Genomic DNA, 20,054 nt, shown 5'->3' with positions numbered 1-20,054 from the left:
AACAAAAAAAATTTTCAAAATTGATGAATTAGGCTGTAAAACTGTACTAAAATAAGTAGACATATATCTGATTTACAATTCAAAAAATATATAAAAAGATTTAGATAAAAATTTACAATCTAAACTACGGATTATTTTGATTTAGCTACTCAATCTTTAAAAATTTTGATTTTACTATCTGACCTTCCTGTTTGTTTGATTTGAGTCGATCAACAGTATTTTTTATTTTAAAATTTGAAATGTATCATTTATCCTTATATATTTTGTTAGTATACTTCAAACATTTTTTATAGCTATAAATTAATCAAATTAATTCGCTTAAAGTTTCTACCGTTAACTAATTTAAATCAAACAAATCGAAAGATCAGGTAATAAAATCAAAATTTTGAAAGATTATGTAGCTGATTTCAAATGATCTATAGTTCAAATATGTTATATACTTTTTTATCTTATTAAAATATAGGAATAATTGCCTATCTACCCGTCAAAACTTCTAAAATATTTGATATATTTTTACCTTCTTTTTGTTTCCAATATATCCCTCGTATATTTTTTCGTTAGAAAAATGGTATCTGTACACCCAGTTTGGGGTGTGCATCCTACAACTAGAGAATTGGTTGTTGAGGTTAATAAATGATCATTAAAGACTGGTATAGTTTCACCTCCTTTTCTCAAATTCCACACATTTCCTCTCTCTCTATCTCGCGCTTGACTCTTTGTCTCTACACTCGCCTCCCTTCATCGGACAAGAGCTCGCCTCTCACATCGCGGTTATTTCGTTCCACACATTCTCATGCTTTGTAAAAAATCATACTCCAACCTTCTCAGAGCTCTCTCTCGCCCTCGCCTCTCTCCATTGGTAATAGCTCGCCTCTCAATCACTTGTATGACGCTTCAAACCGCTCCCCTGTCCATTTCAGGACCTGCCACTCGTTCATTCGCTGGTGGACACTCGAAATTGGGGACGATTTATAACCTTTCGACCACAACCCAAATAGGGTAAATAAGAAAGTCGAAAACTATGCAGAAATATATAAACAATTGCTCCTAAAATATAATAAAGCTAATTAATCAATAAAGTAGAGTTAATTACTATATAAGCCCCACTTACAGAAATGTACAGATTTTTTTTAGAGAGAGCCAGTAGTATTGTTAATTAAGTTCATAATATCAAATAATATAAATTCTCTAATGACTAACCTTCTAGTATTCAATGTGACACTTACCAAAACAAGAAGAGGGTCATTTGTAATAACAATATTTTTTCAAGAGCCATTTGTAATAATAATTTTTTAGCAATTTTGCAAAAAAAATCTACTAGTTTTGCGATTGAATTTTTTAAAAACACTAACTTCGCGGCCCTCGAAGAAAGAACAAGGGTGGCTCTTCCTCCGCCTCCGTCGGCACCGACGTCGGAGCCGGAGAAAAAAAACAGAGAGCCGTCATCGCCTCTGCCAGGGTGGAGAAAGAGGAGGCAGTGTGACTCTTATTACCGTCGCTGAGAGCTATGGAGGTGGTGGAGGAGGGTCGGAAATAAAAAAATAAAAAATAAAAAAACAGAGAAAAAAGAGAATAAGAGTATTTGATCAGATTTTTGAAAATTTAGTTTAAATATGTAAAATTTAAAATAATAGTCAATTTTTGCAAAATTATAAAACTAGTAAATTTTTTATACAAATTAGCCTAATATTTTTTTGGAAAAAAAAAAAAAAACACTTTACTCCCAATTTCTCTTCATACGTTCTCCCACTATTACCTTTTTCCTTTTTTTTCTCCCCACATCTCTCCTCCACTCCGCCCTCATCGTCTCGACATGGTCACCGATCTCGCCGGCTCCGGCGACGCCTCCCACTCTCCGCCCCCGGCGGCGGCGGCGCCGCCTCTCTCCTCCGATCGCCGTCGCCGGAGATGGGGAAGTTGAGCTTCGCCTTGCTCCCTCGGATCTCGCGCGCCGCCGCGTCGTCCCTCGATCTCAAGGAAACCCTAGACGCCGCCGTGGGCTCCGCCGTGGGGGCCGCCGCCACCGCCGCCTCCACCGCCGCGTCGTTCTCTGCCCACNTCTCTCCCCGGCGGCGATCGCCGCCGACGTGAGCCCGTGGATCGAGCGCGCCGCCGCGCGCGCCCTCGATCTCAAGGAAACCCTAGACGCCGCCGTGGGCTCCGCCGTGGGGGCCGCCGCCACCGCCGCCTCCACCGCCGCGTCGTTCTCTGCCCACTACGTCGAAGAGTCCAAGGTACGTAGTCCACCATTAGCGACTCACGATTCCGGTCCTCTTCGTGTCTTTTTGATCTTTGGTAGGGTTCGCAGGAGATCATGGAGTCCGTTAAGGCCATGTATGAGTTTCATGAAGAAATGGCTTTTGCGAAGATCAAAGGTACAGTTTTTTTTTATTTAGGATTAAAAAAAATGTATAAGGAACATCACAATTATAGGGCATTTTGACATAGACTATTGTCCTTTTGATTTGATGCCCCATTCTTATCATTTAAACTGTTTAATTTGAGTTATTCTCCCAAATTGTATTGGGGATTTGTTAAAATTTTATTAACACTAATAATATATCATTCATTATCAGTCAACAAAATCTGCTGTTTTATCACTGATAAGTATTCAAAATAGTTAAATCTGACAAAAAATTTTCAAATTTGATCTATACAAATGGTGTAAATTGAACGGATCAAAAGTTGAGGGGTTCTCAATCAAAAGAATATTAGTTGAGAGGATTTCCGTATATATATCTACCGTGTATAAGTCTTAATCATGTAATTCATCTTGTTTAGCATTTGTTATGATTATTAGGTGCTATTTCTAAAATAATGGCACTTTCATTGCTTGCAGAGGGTGTCCTCCTTGCGGCGTCAAATCCGGGCCTCTCTTCTGGGATAGCTGCTGGATTGGGGCTCATCTTCTTCAGAAGTATGTCCTTTATATATATTCCTGTTTTGAGTTTGTATTGATTTTGTAATGTGTATTTCTTTGGATGTATCATGTTTGTTATAATGTTTGGTTGGGAAAGTAGAGTCCTTTTATTTCTTGTGATTGAACAACTAATTTGACACCTGGATTTATTTTTTCAAAATTTTCTTTTGTGCCGAGGAAGCTAAATGAAGGTTGCTACAAATTTGCCTTAAGTAGGAATTTTAACGTTGATATTGGAATGTTAATGGAGAACTGAAGATTAACGCAACATTTATTTTCACTCGATTATGGCAGCTTTCCACCTAGAGCTCGTACTGAACTTGAATTGTTGTAGTTATCTCTATGAATAATTTGGATTTGTGAGTATTCTAGATTTTATTATCAAACCCTCATGTCAAAGTTACAAGACGTTGGCAAAGTCCCAATCTGGGTTGATCCTAATCAGGCCAAATTCCGGAGCAGGTTAAATTTGATTGACTTTGACTACTACCGGATTAGATTGCCATTTATATAGCTATTTTAGGCCTGAGCATGTTCCAAAATGACCACATCTGGGTCGAATCAAAATTTCGTCTAGCGCCACTACCCCCTAGGCTGGGTCAACTAAATAAATAACCTGGACCTTGCATAGACTTTTTTAAGGTCTATGGTTTTACAAACCTGAACCTGTCCTAGGGTTCTGGGCCAGTCTGATTTAATGCGGATAAATTTCGGCCAGGTTGGAGTGGTCGGAATTTTCAATTTAGGTATAGTGGATAACGTTGCCTATTTGTCACTTCCAGTAGCAATTTTATGGTGCACGGTGCACCTATGGATGGCACTGCAGCCGACATTTGCATTAGACAAGCTTAGACAGGCCGAGAGTTTTTGGCAAGTAAGCTTATAAAAATTGTTAATTGTAACTATAGGCATCCAAAATTTTTATTTGTAAAATTAGGCCGAAGTGGTGAATAATTCACCGCTTTAGAATGCGGTGAATCGTCACATTCTAAAAGCGGTAAATCATTCACCGCATTTACGTAAATTATATTTTTTCCTAAGTCCAAACTTCGCAAGGTGTATAAAACAGTAAATAGTTTACTGTTTTTATGAGCATCACAAATAATTTTATTATTTTGAATTAAGCGGTGAACGAGTTGCCGCATTTAGAAAGCGATGATTCATTCACGGCTTAGACCCAAGTTTGTACATAATTTTTTTGAAGAAGTATTTTTATAATTATAATATTTTATAAGCTTATTCATAAAAGAAAATTTGGTACGTACTCTTCTTCGACCTCTATGTGTAGCTCTTCTGATGTTTGATATAGAAATGCCATGCTTACTGTTTTTTTTAACTTAATCTTTAATAGACTCTATCTATTAAAGGTTAACTGGAGACTAGTGGTAATTTCATATTTTAATTAAGTAAATCAAAAAAAGGAAATCTGTCTTTTCTTGTGTATATTATGTTTTAATTATATTGTTGTCTCATATTATTTTAAATTTCCTTTAATCTTTTCAGTAGCATTGTTTAATATTCCACTGGAGGTTAAGGCGTTTGATCTTGACTTGCTCTGTTACTTTACGGGAGCAAACCGACTTTTGACTATCACTGTCAATTTATTTCTGAATATCTTCACATGTTTACTCCATGGTTTTATGCCTTTTTTCTTTTCTTTTCTTTTTTTTTTTTTTTTTTTTTTTTTTTTTGAGTGACTAGGCTGAATGTTTCTTTCTATTAGAACAATATAAGAAGCTATTAATACTTGGCAATCCTAAAGTTTACCAGATTAGCCACCAGGCTTTAACTTTGTTGATTGTAATTGATTCTTCTGAGTTCTGACTAACATTGATGCAAATGTTTGTTACTCACATCCTTTGTTCTTTCAATTTGCAGGACCAAGGAACTTTCTTATTCAAAATGCAAGGCGGCTCTTTGTGAGTGAAGAGGTGGGCACTACCAGTTTCTACTTTGCTCTTCATATTTGTTGGTAATTACATTGTTTTTCGTTTCACTTTTTTATGTTTCTTAATGTAGTTATAAATTATTACCGTACATGAATATTCATTAGCGTGATTTGATGAACTTCCTTTCATCGAATTTTATTGGACATTTTAAACTGCAAAGATAATTAGATTGGAAGTTGATTATTTTCGTAATATACTGCGGATTACATAACAAATGATAAGTTAAAAGAAAAGAAAAAAAAGAGCATAAATATAGCGAATTGAAGGTTTATGTTGTACTGTTAAAATATTTTCTTCTTGTGATGGTTGCTACTGGCTGCTTGCCTGCTGTGAAACCAATATGGCTGGGTATCAGGAGTTATGCTGTGAATAATCACTTTGTTTAAACCCAAACCAGAAGAATGCAATGCAAAATGACAAACATATGAGGCCGAAACAAATTTGAAGCTTTAAATTTTGCGCAAATTAAATCAAATTAATGGTTTGAACATAGGAAAAATTGGAAATCAACAAAAGATCGTGTGAAGATTAAAAATCCTTTTTCGTCATCCAAATGAACAAACAACTTACAAATCAACTTATTAGATCCAAAGCAGTCCAACTGAACCTAGCAGAAGTTCAAATAATCCAACTCCTGTTGGAGAGCACTTTAGGAAAACATAGGAATGTTAATTGCAATGCTTGAAAGTGGTAGGTTAATGCTGAAGAGTAGAACTTTGTAGTTTCTACAATAAGTTGCAAAATAGGGAAAAAAAAAAAATTTCCATGTCGTCCCAATTCTTACTGTTTTTTCAGACCCATGCTGAATTGATTGAGAAAGAAACTTCACTTTGATCTTATCAGGTTAGTTTGGAGCAATAATTTTTCAATCTAGGAAATTCTCAACTTTACAAAGCAAATTTGCATTCACATTACAGCTTCTTTGGGAGCTCTTAATTTTATTTGGCGAGTTCAGATTATGCAATGTATGGATATACTGTATACTAGTATATGGCAATGGCAGTGCTGGCGAATTAGCCAACGTCTTGCAAAGTCACTCAACTGTGCTCTTCACTAGATGAGACTTCTTGCTGTTTACATGTATGCTAGCCAATCAACAAAGATCTCGCGGATTCAATCATTTCGCCTCACCAAATGAGTTGTCTTGTTCTATAAATGCGCTATGATTGTTTTATGCGTCATATATCAGAGATATATCAGAGCTCAGATTTATACGAAAGTCAGATGTGAGTTTTTTACCTTATTTTTATTTGTAGGTCCTGCTCTCTAGTGCTAAAACCAAGGTGAATGGGTTGCGACAGTCTGTCAATCTTGTGACTAATGAAAGAATAAAGTTGATGGTAATTCTCTTCATTCATGCCTAGTCAGTATATTACAGTTTCACTTCTTTGTTGCTTTCAGAAGATCTTATCATTGTTATTGGCTTTTCCTTAATTAATAATGCATCCTAGTGCATAAGGTTTTGATTCATTCATTTATGCCTGGTTCTCACAGATCAAACCTCTTATTGGGGCACAAGCCTTATTTTTTCATAGTTTTGATGTGACACCCTTATTTGTTGCCTTGCCCTGAAGTCCAGGGGGTAAAAAGTATCACTGTGATGATTCATTAATTAAAGTCATGTTGTTCATTCTGACTATTGCACCTGATACATAATCATAAGAGTTCGAACTGATTAGGTGAATACAGAACATCAACTAATCTATATAATTTGAGGCTTTGATCCCTTTCACCAAGTCTTGGAACCTGCTATAGTAGCTGCGACGTGAATCCAAGCAAGAGTTGCTATGCTTAATACTTTTATAAACCTTTTATGGGGTGCCTCTATTCTTGTGATAGATTTGTAGCGGGAATTCTTTGCTCTGAATTAGTATCTCTCATGTGTTTAATAACACAAACACATTAAATGTGCTAACAGCTTTGAGCTATCCTGGAAGTACTTACAACGAACAAAGCAAAATTACATCATCATAGACAGTTACCCAGCGTCTCTTTTTTGCCTTTTCTTTTTCTTTACCGGAAGAAGTAACACAATGGGATTGGTCTTGACTAATGTTCTTCACCTAAAATTTCAGGAGAGGGCATCAAATGCAGAGAAGGAATTTCAAAAAGGACGAACGGATCTTATGTTTGTCATCTCTCACTTTAAGTTTTTTTTTTTTTTCTTTTTAATCCGTAATTTTCTACTTTGCCTTGTCTTTGACTGCTTCATGATAACTGCAGGATGGAAGGTCGTGCTATCGAAAGGGAATTGCGTTATGTAAGAAATATTGAAAAACAAGCAATGGGTAAGTAAGAATCCATATGTTGACATCATCTAGTTGAGACTAGGGATTATTGCAATTCCGGTCCTGTTTTCCTGTTACAACTTTGGCTTGAACTCTCTACATGGATGAAGTGCCCATAATGGATATTGCGATGAATTTATGTGCTAAAGATCATGTCATGGGCATTTTGGTTCACGAAAAGATATTTCAGGCTCAAAGCTTCAAAAAATGGAAAATATATAAAAGAAGTTGAACTGATTCCGCAAGACGGCCAATATTAACCTAATGCTGGTGGACTTTCTTTACAAAAGTCTTAACTATAACAAAATTTTATTTATATCAGGCCTGAAGGTTGCTCTTAATGAACTCCCAAGAACACAAGCATCTCCACTTCGAGCACGGGTTAGTGTTTTTTAAGACACTTCCATTATTATTATTATTGGTATTATTTGTTTTCCTTATTATTTTTACGTTTAGATTCCATTTCTTGATGCTTTACATTTATCTGAGTTCATGTTACAATATAAATTTAGATTACGTCTCTTGACATCTCTTATGTTGTGAGTTTTCAAATTCTGATAGCTTTTTTAAGTCTCTTTACATCATTGTAATCTCCGGGATATGACAATAGTATATAGATATTCATGCATAGTTGCATTAAATTTTTTGAAAATTTAACAACCATTTGGCCACAAGGGGGCGCAAATGAACAAGGTGTGAGTAGGGATTTAAGTGCCATTGGAGAAACGGGAATGAGATGAACATGGGGTTACATGCTTGTAATAGAGTGTGTTTTCAAGATTGTTGGTTAATGGAATTGTCTAGTTCCAGGAAAAGGATGCTGGCATAGTGGAATACAAATGTTGAATTTGGATATCGTTTATTTGAAGTACGGAACCGAACGAACCAAGTACATTCGTTAGTTTATGCTCATGCGATGTGGATCCATCTGCTGATCGAAACATTCCAGTTCCTAGGTTTCCTACTAAACTCAATTATCGATGTCGACACCCTTCAGCCTGGGTCATTATTGTCAGTTTTCTTGGGAGAAACTATTCAGTTATCCATACGCAATATTTCAAATGGGGCTTTTGGCCATCAGTTTCTTTTATTCCAGCCTTGTCAGATGAAATTACAGATGTTTTCTTTTCAATTTGACGAGAGAAGCAAACATATTTTCCCTTAAATCTGCATCATATAACTAACATGATGGCAAATTTCTTGCAGGCTTCTGAGCTGGTTTCTCAGGTCAAGAAAGAGAAAGCAGCTCTCAACGGTGCCCTCACGAAGATTATTAATTACGGAATTCCTGTCTGATTTCATTGGGATCCCATTATAATCATCCATAGTATTTTTTTTGGATGAATGGAGAATCATCTCGAGGAAAAAGGTTTTGTTGTGAAACAAGCAAATGAACAACAATTCATTCTTGATAGATCGCGTACACACATAATTTTTCTTCTTGTATTTTATAAGCTACAGTCCCTGTGCTTCTGGGAAAGAAAGCTTAAATAAATGATAACCAAATGAATTGATGCATCTGAGATACTTGTTTACCTTACGTTTCCAATTTCATCGCGCTCGGCTTACTCCCACCATATCTGTGGTGCAGTGTAGAAATTCCTGCACTTGCCTTTTTTTTTTATGAAACATGTAGTTAATTATAATGGAGGGCTATATTATGCTCTTATCTTTGATTGTTTGCTCCAGTTTGGATGAGATGCATCTAAATTGGTTCACTTTTACCATTCTGATCGAAAATATCATTCTGGGCTCTGCTTGGTATTGTAATGTGATTGCTTTGTGTGTGATGTGTAAGTATGATAGGAAACATTTTGTTTGTTTTTGTAGTAATATCACAGTTATTTATATTACGATGAGTTTGGTAGGATATAATTTTTTTTTTGTTCCGCCAAAAAAATAGAAAATTATATTTTTATATGCTTTCGTCCCAACTCTATTTTGTCCATTAGCACCAGGCTTCCCTCAATATCACATAGCCCCTAAGTTGTATTTCCAAATCATATGATTTTTTTTTCTTCTTTTTTTTTTTTCTATTTTCTTTCCAATTAACCTGCAATTTAGTAACAGAATATTAAAGAGGGTTGCGTTTGTATACCTGCATAACTTTGTTTCCTCCCTACTGCTTTGGGATTGTATTTTGTTGGCATTTTCCTCAGATAATTAAGATCTCATTTCAAAATCAAAGAAAAAAAGGGAAGCCCAGATACAGGGGGAGAATACAATATAACTTGCTTATAAGAGACCCAGAAACAGGATCCAAAAGCAACTAACTACATCGGCAAAACAAATTAGAATACAACAGCACTTACATAACAAAATAACAAATGTAGCTACAAAAGCAGAAAAAGTCCCCTGAACTTCAACAAGATTTATCATTTTGGACCCCTGAACTGAAACGTCGAAACTACAATTCGTATTTCACAATCCCCTCCCAAAAGGGTCAGTTTCAACATTATCATATTGTTTCCGGATATTTTACTTCAAATTTAAACGATAATCCGATAGAGAGTTGATGGAAGGGGGAAAGGTGATAATAATAGCTTGAAAACAAGGGAGTGATATGTGATATTAGAAGTTCGAGGAGGCTTTCTGTATTTTAGTCAGAAAAAAGAAAAAAAATCAGTAGTACCATTTAGGTCTCAACTCTTCTTCCTTCTCTGACAAGTCCTGATACTGATACCACTCCGAAGCAGCCTTACCTACGGGCAAGGGAGGCCGGACGAAGACCTCCACTGGCTTCAGCACATGAACTGCTAAACGGAGTTCACCATGTTCTTCTCCTTCGGAATTATATGTTTCGGCGTTCTCGACTGGCGGTGCACAGAATGGGTCCACAGCGATCCACCCGAGACCAGAGACTGCAATATCGCAAGCAGGCCTGTACACGACAAAAAAAAAAAGAAGATGAAAAGGCTTAACCCGTTAGAATCGTAATTGCCCAGTCACTGCCTCGACAATTAACAGGAATTATTCATCGAATCTCAGCTAACAGGAACTCTTTATGAGAACAAGACAGATCGGAATGACGCATAAAATTCAATATAGTACACTATTTCAGAATAAAGATAACAAGGTCGCAAGGCCACTTGAACACTAAGTCGGGATTGCAAATACGAGCTCCAATCACAAAGCTGAGGTTACAATGTTATATGACTTGTAGTCCGTTAAATTTGAAGCACCCAGTTTATGTTTATTGACTTCATTGTTTTAACTCATGGTAAGCCATGTACAAAGCTCTTTATTTTATTTCTTGCAGCTTCGACAAGTTATTGGCATATGATTTTTAGGAATTTGAGAACAAATGTCATGTTATTTATAATCAGAGACACCAACCATGATGATATGTTCCAATAGAACTGCTAACATCAATAGAAAGAACATGATTTCTTTCTTGAAGTAATATACAAAATACCTCTTCTTGTCTTCAAATTTTATCTCCAAGTCGCGCACATTTTGGAGACCTGGCCAGGCTTCAGCTTTGTCTTTTCCACTTGGAGGTGTCAATGTAACTCCAAGTTCTTTCTGGAAAATGTTCACCAGTGAGATAGTAATGTTGAAATTGAAATGAAACATATCATACAGATAGTGCCATGCAAGGAGGGGAGTCCATATTCAATTGAGTCTAAACAGTATTATACGATTACTTAATATTGAGTTCAAATGGTTTAAAAGTTTCCTTAGTCATGTTTACTACATACACAATGTTGAGAGTCGAAACTAGGTCTTATTCTTTTTGAAGAAGAATATGGAGAAAAATAATATGTTCTCCTTTTTGCCGCAAGTCACTTATCATCCTTCTCTCTAATTTCATCAAACGCCCCTTTATTTTTCCTCATTATTCCCTTCAATTTTCCTGCCAGAAATTTCCGGCTCCAGCAGTGTTGTCTGCAGCAAACTTAATATACTGTAGTCAGTCTCTTCTTTCTTCACTGCAGTTTAACTGCTTCAGAAATGAGAAAACTAGAATTCCTCTAAAGTAGCAACAACTAGAGATCTATATAATATTAGATTATTCTCCCCTTCGCAAGTTTGTGGCTGAAATTCCTAGGCTAGCCATCAAAAGAAGTCCAATGCAATATTGACACAAAAGTTGTGAAAGATCCAATTCTCACTAGATGAGTTGGTAGTCCAAAATTATCTACTTTTTACCTAAACAATGAACCATTAATATGAAATTTCATGATGCCATGGAACTGGTTACCACAAATACAAATATGTACTTGGCTACCTAAACAGCTAGGGGTATTCTGCAAAGTGAGCAAATTGAGTACAGCCCTACCGGATCATTGAAACATATAATTAAATCAGCATCTTCTTTCTCTAGCTTCTTCTAATAACCAACAGCTTACCATCCACACCCTAAAGCAACAGTCTATACCATGAACAGTTGAAAACTGCAGTGGCTAGCGTACCAATAACAAACTAAACGATTTTCCTCATTAGAAATAATGTTGAAAAGGGTTGAGAAGAGGAAAAGAAATGCTTTCATATTAGGTGATTTCATTATAGAACTATCTGACAACAAGGAGCATGCACAGCAATATATAGGAAAAGCAACAGCACTTATTATCATATTAAAAAAATTGAAGGAAAAAAAATTGCAATATCCTGAAAACAAAAAGATTAATAAAGCAGCCAAAAAGAAGCAAATGCTTCTACTTTTAACGGACAGTACCTGGTAAAACTCATCTGCTTCAATGGTTGGCACCATATTAATTTGTAATCTTTTGGGTCCATAGAAAGTTAGCCGTGTTTGTGGAAGAACCTGCATAGCCGATTAATTAGCACCAATGACTTCAAATTGTGAAATTTATAGAAACAAAATATAAAAACCTCCAAGTCAAGCGAGTGATGAAAAAACCTTAATGACATCAATGCGAACGAGCCCACCCCAGAATAATGAAAAACCATTCAATCCAACAGCATTTGCATCATCCTTTGGCGCTTTAACTAGCGAAGCCTGCATATAACAACATAATCTGGAAAAGAAAATTAGCTTAACCGTACAAGGGAAAAATTGAATTAGTTTTATGATTAAAAATTAACATACAGGGAAAGGTTGGCCCCTCAATCTACTCTGAGGTGCAAGAGACGGCAGATCATCAGAATGAACAACTGCTGCTTGCCTATGATGAAGATGCACTCCAGGTGTGTCATATAATTTCTGCTCATGTTATGACAAAATTTTACTTTCCCAATTACAAAATAGGGTAAGAAATTGTATTAATATGAAAAAGAATATGAAAGATGAACAGAGAAAACCAAAAATATGAGGCACCATAGCATATCTGCTTCAACATATGAGATATGAGATAAACTAAATGAAATAATCAGTTCGTTCATTTCCATAGCTTCATCAATCATCTTCTGCCACTTTAAGGTTATCAATCTTAATATACAACGAAAAATTACTCCAAGGGAAATATTTAATCTAACATATGATGAAGACACTACCAATCTACCATATAACTGAACTAACGTACTAAGACAATCTAGGAGTGAACCTACTTTTGTGATGAACTTAGAACCCTCAGAATTTGGAGCTCAGAGGAAATACATTGAAACATCAGATTTCTACAGTTGTGGCCAGCTTATCAGTCTCTCTCTTTCATTGCTATCAGCTTGACATAAGAAGTAGAACAGATTGCAGCTATTCTCTAAAAGTGAGAAAAAAAATAGAGCGGGAAAAAAGAAGCAATCATGGCCAAGTTAACTCTAATATTCAAATATTTTCAAGTGCAATATCCCAAGGGCTAGCCAATAAATTGATCCTGAACTCCTGTTTCAAATGCAATTGTGCTTGAGTTTTCTTGGAATTGCATTCTCCCATGGTTTTTGACTCAGATAATCGTCCATTCATGTGCCATCAGTAAACAGAATTCATGGAAAGAAAATACATATGCACAATAAATGAACATGCAGAAAACATCAAGCAAGATATCCATAGACAATATGGTCATTTGCACTGCAAAGCATCACAATAGAAAAATTTTGTCCAAGGATTTAAGTCCTGTGGCATGTCGTGTCGTACCGAGCTGTTGTGTTGTTGACACAATACCTATGTGTCGTCACATTGTAGCATGAAAAAAGTACATTTTTTGGCACCAATATATTCTAATTCGTCTTTATGTATTATTTATCAAATCTTTGCATTTTGTAAATATACAGTTAATTTTGTAAAAAGAGGGTTTTGGGCCGTGCCTTTAGAACGAGGTTCGTATTGTGCCGATACCTTGCTGGCACATTGCGACATGATGGGCACAGGCCGCACAGCCCATCCCGACAGGCACTTAAATCCTTGAATTTTGATCCTCCTAACTCGAAAAAAAAAAAACAAGATATAAAATTATAAGGAGCAAAAGCCTAGTCATAGTATTTCAAGCATGACTAGGTATCTTGTTTCTAGAAATAACTCCAAATAATATCCATATAAAAAAAAAGCATCAAAAGCAACTAGACAAGTTTTACAACTTACCCCCCCTCCTTGAAATGCCTCAATTTGAATAGGTCCTAGTGTCGTTCCAGGAACAGCTGATTGCATTGGCTTATATTTTTGAGCTGCAGCAGCCACTGGATCCTTTTCAGCCATCATCCCTACAATGCAAAATATTCAGCATAATGAATTATACACTATTGCATAAACTAAAAAATTGCAATCAATACGATTTGGAAAATTCTATTTGCTCTAACTCCTAGGATAAGTCTAGGTAAATTCAATCAATAAGTTTAGGAGCTGTTGGTCTCGCTGGAGCTTCAGCAGAATTGCTGTTTAAGTAAGGCTATTTAAAATAGCACATCTATTAGGTGAGAATCAGAGTTTGCATGTCAATGAGAAGTTTGATAATGGTTATCAATCTCCCTATGCAACTCCATCTATCCACTTGTTCACACAGGTATCTTCTTAAGATGACCTCTACCCATAGTTTTCTGATCAAATGTCTTAAAACTCAAAAATTTCCCATGACAAGCAAGTTCCTATTTTCTGGGGTTGGTGACATAAAACAAAAGTTCAACTAATTGTGATGTAAACATAATGCTAGTATAGAAGAATTAAATCCATTGATCCGGTTTACGCTATTGTATTCTCCTATCGATTTTTGGAGATGCTTAAGTAGATCTTCTAAGTTTTCGAATAAACATCTTATTGCGAAGTACTCAGAGTCTTAATAGATCATCAACCTATTACTTGCAAATGTTTGATAATAATAAAAGGCAGTACAAATATACTCAAAAAAAATTATAAAATAATGCACAGGAGAATGTGACGCAACATACTGAGTAAAGCATTGATGAATGCAGATTTTCCAACATTTGCTGACCCCTGAATTGATGATGGAAACGATATAAGAATAAAAAGGCCAAAGTACATAGATAAAAATGTTGACTATGAACTATATAACAAACAGAAACCGATCACATTAATTCAGTTCATGTAACCAAATATTCAGCATTAAGAGTAACAAAGAAACTGAGTAACTTTGAGACTTCATTTTCCCTAATAAAATTAAAAAGCACCAGATGATTCTTACAACTTGTTTCTGCTTCAATTAACCCAATTGTTTTACTCCGAGGTTACAGACGATCATCTTCTTGCATATCATTTCAATCTTAATTGCCGGTTCAAATTTCTAATAGTCATATATGACCATGTAGGAGGGAATCACTTAAAAGCTTATGTACAGGCCATCACAATAGAGCAGATGAATTAGGATAATGGAGAAGAGGTAGGCTTCAAACAATTCTAGGATGTATAGACCCTGCGAAGAAAAAATTTGTTGCCAAGAAGTATTTGAGCAGCAGTTTTCTTCTGCTTCCTGCAACTGAAATCATATGCACAACAGAAGGTTTCTAAATAGCTTACTAACTTGAATAGGCAACAGAATGGAGGAGAAAGCAGAAGCATTTCACTTTTCTGCACACGTTGGCACTTTGGTTTGTTTCCGATAAAAAAGATATAGTAGAACAACTAGAGTTTAAAATAGAAAGAGACAAGAAAGGAAGCAAGCTACAAAAATGAAACAGAAAAACATGAAGAGCTCTCAAGTGGACGGCATCCATGAATATACAGGTTATTCCTAGTTTTCTACTAGTATGGGTGCAACTGCGACTTTCAAAAGGTATACATGCAAATATAGGCAACATGTACTCAGGGGTGGGAGAAAAATTGTCACTTTTGATGGTTGTATATGCAAAATTGTGTATTTTGGCGAGTGAAAAAAAAACCCTTTTCACAGTTCTCCCAAATCTCTAGCTATTTTAGTTCTTCCATTAGACTCCTCCCATAACTCCGTTAAAAATGGACAGTAATTGCCCACATAATTGCCATTCAAGTGATATATCAACCCTATCAGACAATTAGAGTCCAAAAGATGATTAAATGGCAAACTGAGGCATTATCATTAACCATTTATTCAAAGGAACCAGACTGTAACAGGGCTCAAGGTAGGGATCCAATTAAAGGAGAATTGAAAGGTTAAGGTCCAACCGAAACTGAGGTAATGGTTAGACTTCTTAGAAAACTTATCCATGTATAGCTACAATGGTTAAACATGTCAGGCAATATGGCATCAACGATTTCCAGAAGGCAGCAACAAGAAAAAAACAACTGCATAGCAGAAATTCGCTGAAACGTTGCTGATATAGCATCAAAAGAAAATTTCTTAATATTCTGTGTACCAGAGATGCTTACCAGGATGTAGACATCTCGGCCCTGCATGAGAAGTAAAAGAACAATTCTAATTAGTTGTTACTTTCGTAAAAATAAACTACGGGTTACATGCAAGTTAATGAAAAATCAGCTATCATCTAAACGTGTAAACGATTATGTCAAGAAAAAAGAGGTGAAGGAAAGAAGTAACACATACCAGAAGATTCAACACTACGTTTTCTTAAGATCGCAGAAACAACATAAATTGCAAGGAGTGCAACTCTCAAGCAAACTTCTTTTAGAAATTGTAGACTTAAACAAAGTACCAAAATGCATTGCTAATAAAACTGCATAATGAAACGTATATTGCCAATCTCCACAGCTCAATATAGACGTTGGAATTACCACATAAGAAAGACATAATAACGAATTTCAAATGCAAAAGTTTGTCCTATCCAACAAATATCACAAAATATTAGGGAATGCTCATTTCTAGCATTTCTGGAAGTTCAGTATGCTATCGACTTTCCTGTACCAAAGAGGCCTGATAGCCCACTTGAAAAAGAAGCAAATTACATGCCTATGATTTATCATCCAAAAATATCTACCAACAAGTTGAACATAAGAATGCTCCTAGGATATATCTAGCAGAGTATGCCATTATATCAAGAAATGGTTGATATTAATTGCAAAGTAAAAGTAAAATCAGTAAAGTAATTCAAAAAACTTGTTAAATTTGAGCTGTAGAACTAAATTTAAGCATACCAAAAGGATACAACCAAGTAATGAAATTTAAATATTGATGTATATAAAAAAGGTAAACCTTTTTCTCCTTTTGAATCTCTGCTATGACTCCAGCAATGCCAACCAAGGATTTTGAGCTTGTCAAATGGACACTAAGGACACTGCAATTATAAGGCATAGTTTTATATAAACTTTTGATTGTTTTTCACCAAAATAAACTGCATTAGGGAGAGGAAAAAAAGAAAAAACCAAGAATGGTGCTGAAAACCCAACAATCTATTAATAAACCAACAGCCCTATTTCCTGCATGGTGATTATTCTCAAGCAAAGAGGACGTTTCTTTCGATGTAAGTAGTGGGTTGGCCTGAGTTGGACCTTTGGTGTAATTCATGGTTTTTGCTGTTTGGATTGTTTGTCACTAAAAAGATTGATCAAATGGGAAATGACCTAGGAATACTCTTGACTCACCTGTTCATGTACATGGTGGAAATCACGTGAATCATGCTGTGTGCACAGACAAAGAGGTAAGGAGAAAACAGAAAACAAGAATATGTGCCACTAAATGGCAGATATGAGGATTTAAATTCAGAACTTTCGGAACTGAAAAAAATTAGGGCCATCTCTAATACCATGTTACCCAAAAGATCGATCTATTGGAAACCAGAAGTAGTCTAAACAGTTTTTGCTTCTTTTTGTTTTCTTTTTAACACAAATTCTATATGATAGACTGAATAGATGGATAAGGCAATGCTTGTCATACATCCATCTACAGAGTTCGTTTGGCAACAAAAAACAACTACTTCATAGTAATTTTTTTGTTTTTTTTCCTTTGAAGATGTCTTTTGGCATCTGAGTTGGTTGCTTTACAAGCTAGCCAACAATGACAAAAATAAATAAGTCCATCTGCCAACATATCCAAAACATAACAATATCATTTGTAAAACCAAGAAAAAGGAAACAATATCAAACAAGGCCTTAAAGTTCAATTATATTATATATTTTTTAAAATGAAAGAGGAGCAATAAGTTCACTCCGCTATTTGATGTATATTAGAAAAGTTACAGCAATGACATAAAACTGAAACAAGCAATTAAGGAGTTAAAACGACATATGAAAATGATTAAATTACAATATGAGAAAAACAAATGGCCCTAATATTATTTAAGTCATAATGAGGAAGATGACAATATACTGCCATTTGGATTTGGATTAAGGACAAATGAAAAAAGCAGACACTTACTTAAGCTTCTTCTTGATGATGGCCTCAACAATCCAGTCACCAACACAATTTAAATCAGTATCTCTTGGAAGGAGATCAACCTGAAAATGTGTTGGTTTAATTGTCTAATAACAGGGGATGCTATTGAGTACAAAACCATTACAAGGATAACCACCTTCGTGACTACCAGTATAATAGGGTTGGCACCAGCAAGATCACGTATACGTGCCAAAAAACTGCCATTGAAGTCAACAATGTCAACCTACAGATAGAACAGAAGAAAATAACAGAGAAAAACAGAAAAGAATCAGCATCAGGAATATCCTACGGAAATACACATCTACTCATTACTAGTAGCATTCCCATGAAATTTCACCATCTTACACATCTGCGCATTACTATTTACAAATTAACCAAAAGAACTGAATATTTAAATATCTTCATATTACTCTTTTTTTTGTCCTAGTCTCCTAGATCTCTAGAACCACCATGTTTCTGCCTGATTTCATATGAAAGTTACAGCGCAAGCCGCACTAAGACTAATAAATACAAGAGAATAACAATTGCATAAAAGGAGATTCCACAAGCTTTATGAGGAATTAACATATCCTAAGATGCATTGCTGAATTTACCAGTTTGATTATTAGCACTTTCTCATGCCGGAGGTGAGACAGCTTTTCTCGTAGCTCTTCTGCTGAAACAAATTGTTTTCCACCAGGATAGCCACCATGTCCACCAACGGCAGTTACCATGTGCCCATGTGACAATAGCCGACATCTCCCACAAAGAACAGTCCTCAATTGGCGGTGCCTCTTCTTCTACACTCCACAAGAACAAAACAATGCACATTGTTACATCTTATACTTACTATGGAACTAATTGCCTTAGTACAGAACCAATTGACATTTAACCGCCAGCAAATAGTAGAAACGGATATCTGAGAATTGAAAAAATCTTGATAAAGTTAGGAGGTACATTGCAGTACTACTCGAATTTCTAATCGAGTTTCATTTATGTGGAAGCATCGTGCACAGATGTAGGGATGCAAGCAATAAATTCTCACAGCGACAAATCAAATGATCTGAAAGACTAGATAACAAAATCAAAATTTTCAGAGGTTAATAGTCATTTTCAAATGACCCAAATCTAAGTTAGTTCCATACATTCCGCATTTTTACTTTTAGTCAATTACAACACACCAAATCCAATGATCAAAACCAATCTATAACTATAAATTAAAAATCCAATCGGTGCATCGCCAAGGAATAAAAACTAGTCTTAATCCTGGATTTATCTACACGAATCCATATTCACCTGAAATGTAATCGAATTACCAAGAAGTTGACTCTTATCAAATTCCTACGATCGATTCAGAATCAATGAGCAACTCAAACGAGCTTCATACCAATTCGTAGGTCTCCGGATCGACGAACCCTGGGGCGTCCGTTTCACGCGTCTGGAGCGGGGCTCCGCAGCCGTAGCAGGAGGCGACGTTGGAGGGGAGCTGCTGCGGCTTCTTCTTCTTCTTCTTCCTCGTCGTCTTCTCCGTCGCCCCCTCCTGCTTCTTGTTCTCCTTGAGGACGATGGCGGCGGCGGCGGCGGAGTGGTGGTGCTCGAGGAAGATCTCGCCGCGGGTCGGCGCGGCGGCCCCGGCGCCGTCGGGGTCCGCCGCCGGGGCGGCGGCGGCGGCGGCGGAGGAGGAGGGTGGAGGGGAGCGGGAGGCGCGGAGGAGGGAGAGGCGGGAGGGGTTGCGAGGGTTTAGGGTTTTGGGGAAGGGGAGGAGGGGATTAGGGTTTTGAGGGGAGAGGGAGAGGAGGAGCGACGCGGCGTTGGGCGCCATTGCCATGGCGCTGTGCACTTGGATCAGCGACGCTCTATCCGTTTGTGAGGGAGCACGTTAAGAATCTTAAGATGTAGAGAAGATGGTAAAAATGTTGGGAGCCCCCTCGATAATACTTAAATTTTAACGAAGCCCATACACTTTTAGCTCAATTTAACTTTTGGTCCTCAAACTCTGGAGCACGTGACACTTTGGTCCTCTTGAGATTTTCTAGTTCAAACTTTTAAACTTGTGAGATGGTAATTGAGACACGGTAGAAAGTGCAGGGTTCTTTTTTGTTGTTATTTAGCCAAAATTTAAAGAATTTACTAGAGTTTGTAGTATAAATAAGGATTAATTTCATACAGGTCCCTACAAATATAGTAAATTATAAATATATTCTTATAAAGTTCAACTTTCATATATTGTTTCTGCAAAAATTCTAATATTTTTAATTATGTTCCT

At 36.3% G+C, this 20,054-nt stretch overlaps 2 protein-coding genes across 3 annotated transcripts; one reads left to right on the top strand and one right to left on the bottom strand.

Moving 5' to 3' along the window:
* LOC109727708 lies at positions 1,712 to 8,912 on the top strand. The gene is made up of 10 exons (XM_020257892.1): positions 1,712 to 1,881; positions 2,060 to 2,234; positions 2,309 to 2,375; positions 2,840 to 2,917; positions 4,799 to 4,851; positions 6,126 to 6,209; positions 6,945 to 6,997; positions 7,093 to 7,157; positions 7,480 to 7,538; positions 8,364 to 8,912. Exons 1-10 carry the CDS (start codon positions 1,814 to 1,816, stop codon positions 8,451 to 8,453), a joined length of 792 nt encoding a protein of 263 aa, XP_020113481.1. The 5' UTR covers positions 1,712 to 1,813; the 3' UTR covers positions 8,454 to 8,912.
* On the bottom strand, positions 9,376 to 19,662 carry LOC109727419 (putative nitric oxide synthase). 2 transcript variants are annotated; one of them, XM_020257543.1, is made up of 13 exons: positions 19,176 to 19,660; positions 18,403 to 18,588; positions 17,946 to 18,032; positions 17,792 to 17,871; positions 16,631 to 16,712; positions 15,850 to 15,870; positions 14,436 to 14,481; positions 13,636 to 13,754; positions 12,211 to 12,324; positions 12,022 to 12,120; positions 11,836 to 11,925; positions 10,573 to 10,682; positions 9,376 to 10,038 (listed from the first exon to the last, which is right to left on the bottom strand). In XM_020257543.1, the coding sequence occupies exons 1-13, from the start codon at positions 19,614 to 19,616 to the stop codon at positions 9,780 to 9,782; spliced, it is 1,734 nt and encodes a 577-aa protein (XP_020113132.1). In that variant the 5' UTR covers positions 19,617 to 19,660; the 3' UTR covers positions 9,376 to 9,779. The 2 variants fall into 2 exon arrangements, with proteins under 2 accessions (XP_020113132.1, XP_020113133.1); XM_020257544.1 differs by lacking the exons at positions 9,376 to 10,038; positions 10,573 to 10,682 and adding an exon at positions 10,710 to 11,045 and having other exon boundaries at positions 19,176 to 19,662.

Source organism: Ananas comosus, linkage group 22, assembly GCF_001540865.1.
Source record: "Ananas comosus cultivar F153 linkage group 22, ASM154086v1, whole genome shotgun sequence".
Classification (NCBI taxonomy): Eukaryota; Viridiplantae; Streptophyta; class Magnoliopsida; order Poales; family Bromeliaceae; genus Ananas; species Ananas comosus.
This window is presented reverse-complemented; position numbering and strand designations above follow the sequence as displayed.

Bases quoted from the DNA above. Each gene is read 5' to 3' on its own strand.
- LOC109727708 (XM_020257892.1), top strand. From the start codon at position 1,814: ATGGTCACCGATCTCGCCGGCTCCGGCGACGCCTCCCACTCTCCGCCC. The intron at 2,235-2,308 runs GTACGTAGTCCA...TAGGGTTCGCAG, and splicing joins ACTACGTCGAAGAGTCCAAG to GAGATCATGGAGTCCGTTAA. The intron at 7,539-8,363 runs GTTAGTGTTTTT...AATTTCTTGCAG, and splicing joins CATCTCCACTTCGAGCACGG to GCTTCTGAGCTGGTTTCTCA.
- LOC109727419 (XM_020257543.1), bottom strand. From the start codon at position 19,616: ATGGCAATGGCGCCCAACGCCGCGTCGCTCCTCCTCTCCCTCTCCCCT. The intron at 16,713-17,791 runs GTAAGTGTCTGC...TTATAATTGCAG, and splicing joins ATCATCAAGAAGAAGCTTAA to TGTCCTTAGTGTCCATTTGA. The intron at 10,039-10,572 runs GTATTTTGTATA...TGTCGTGTACAG, and splicing joins AAATTTGAAGACAAGAAGAG to GCCTGCTTGCGATATTGCAG.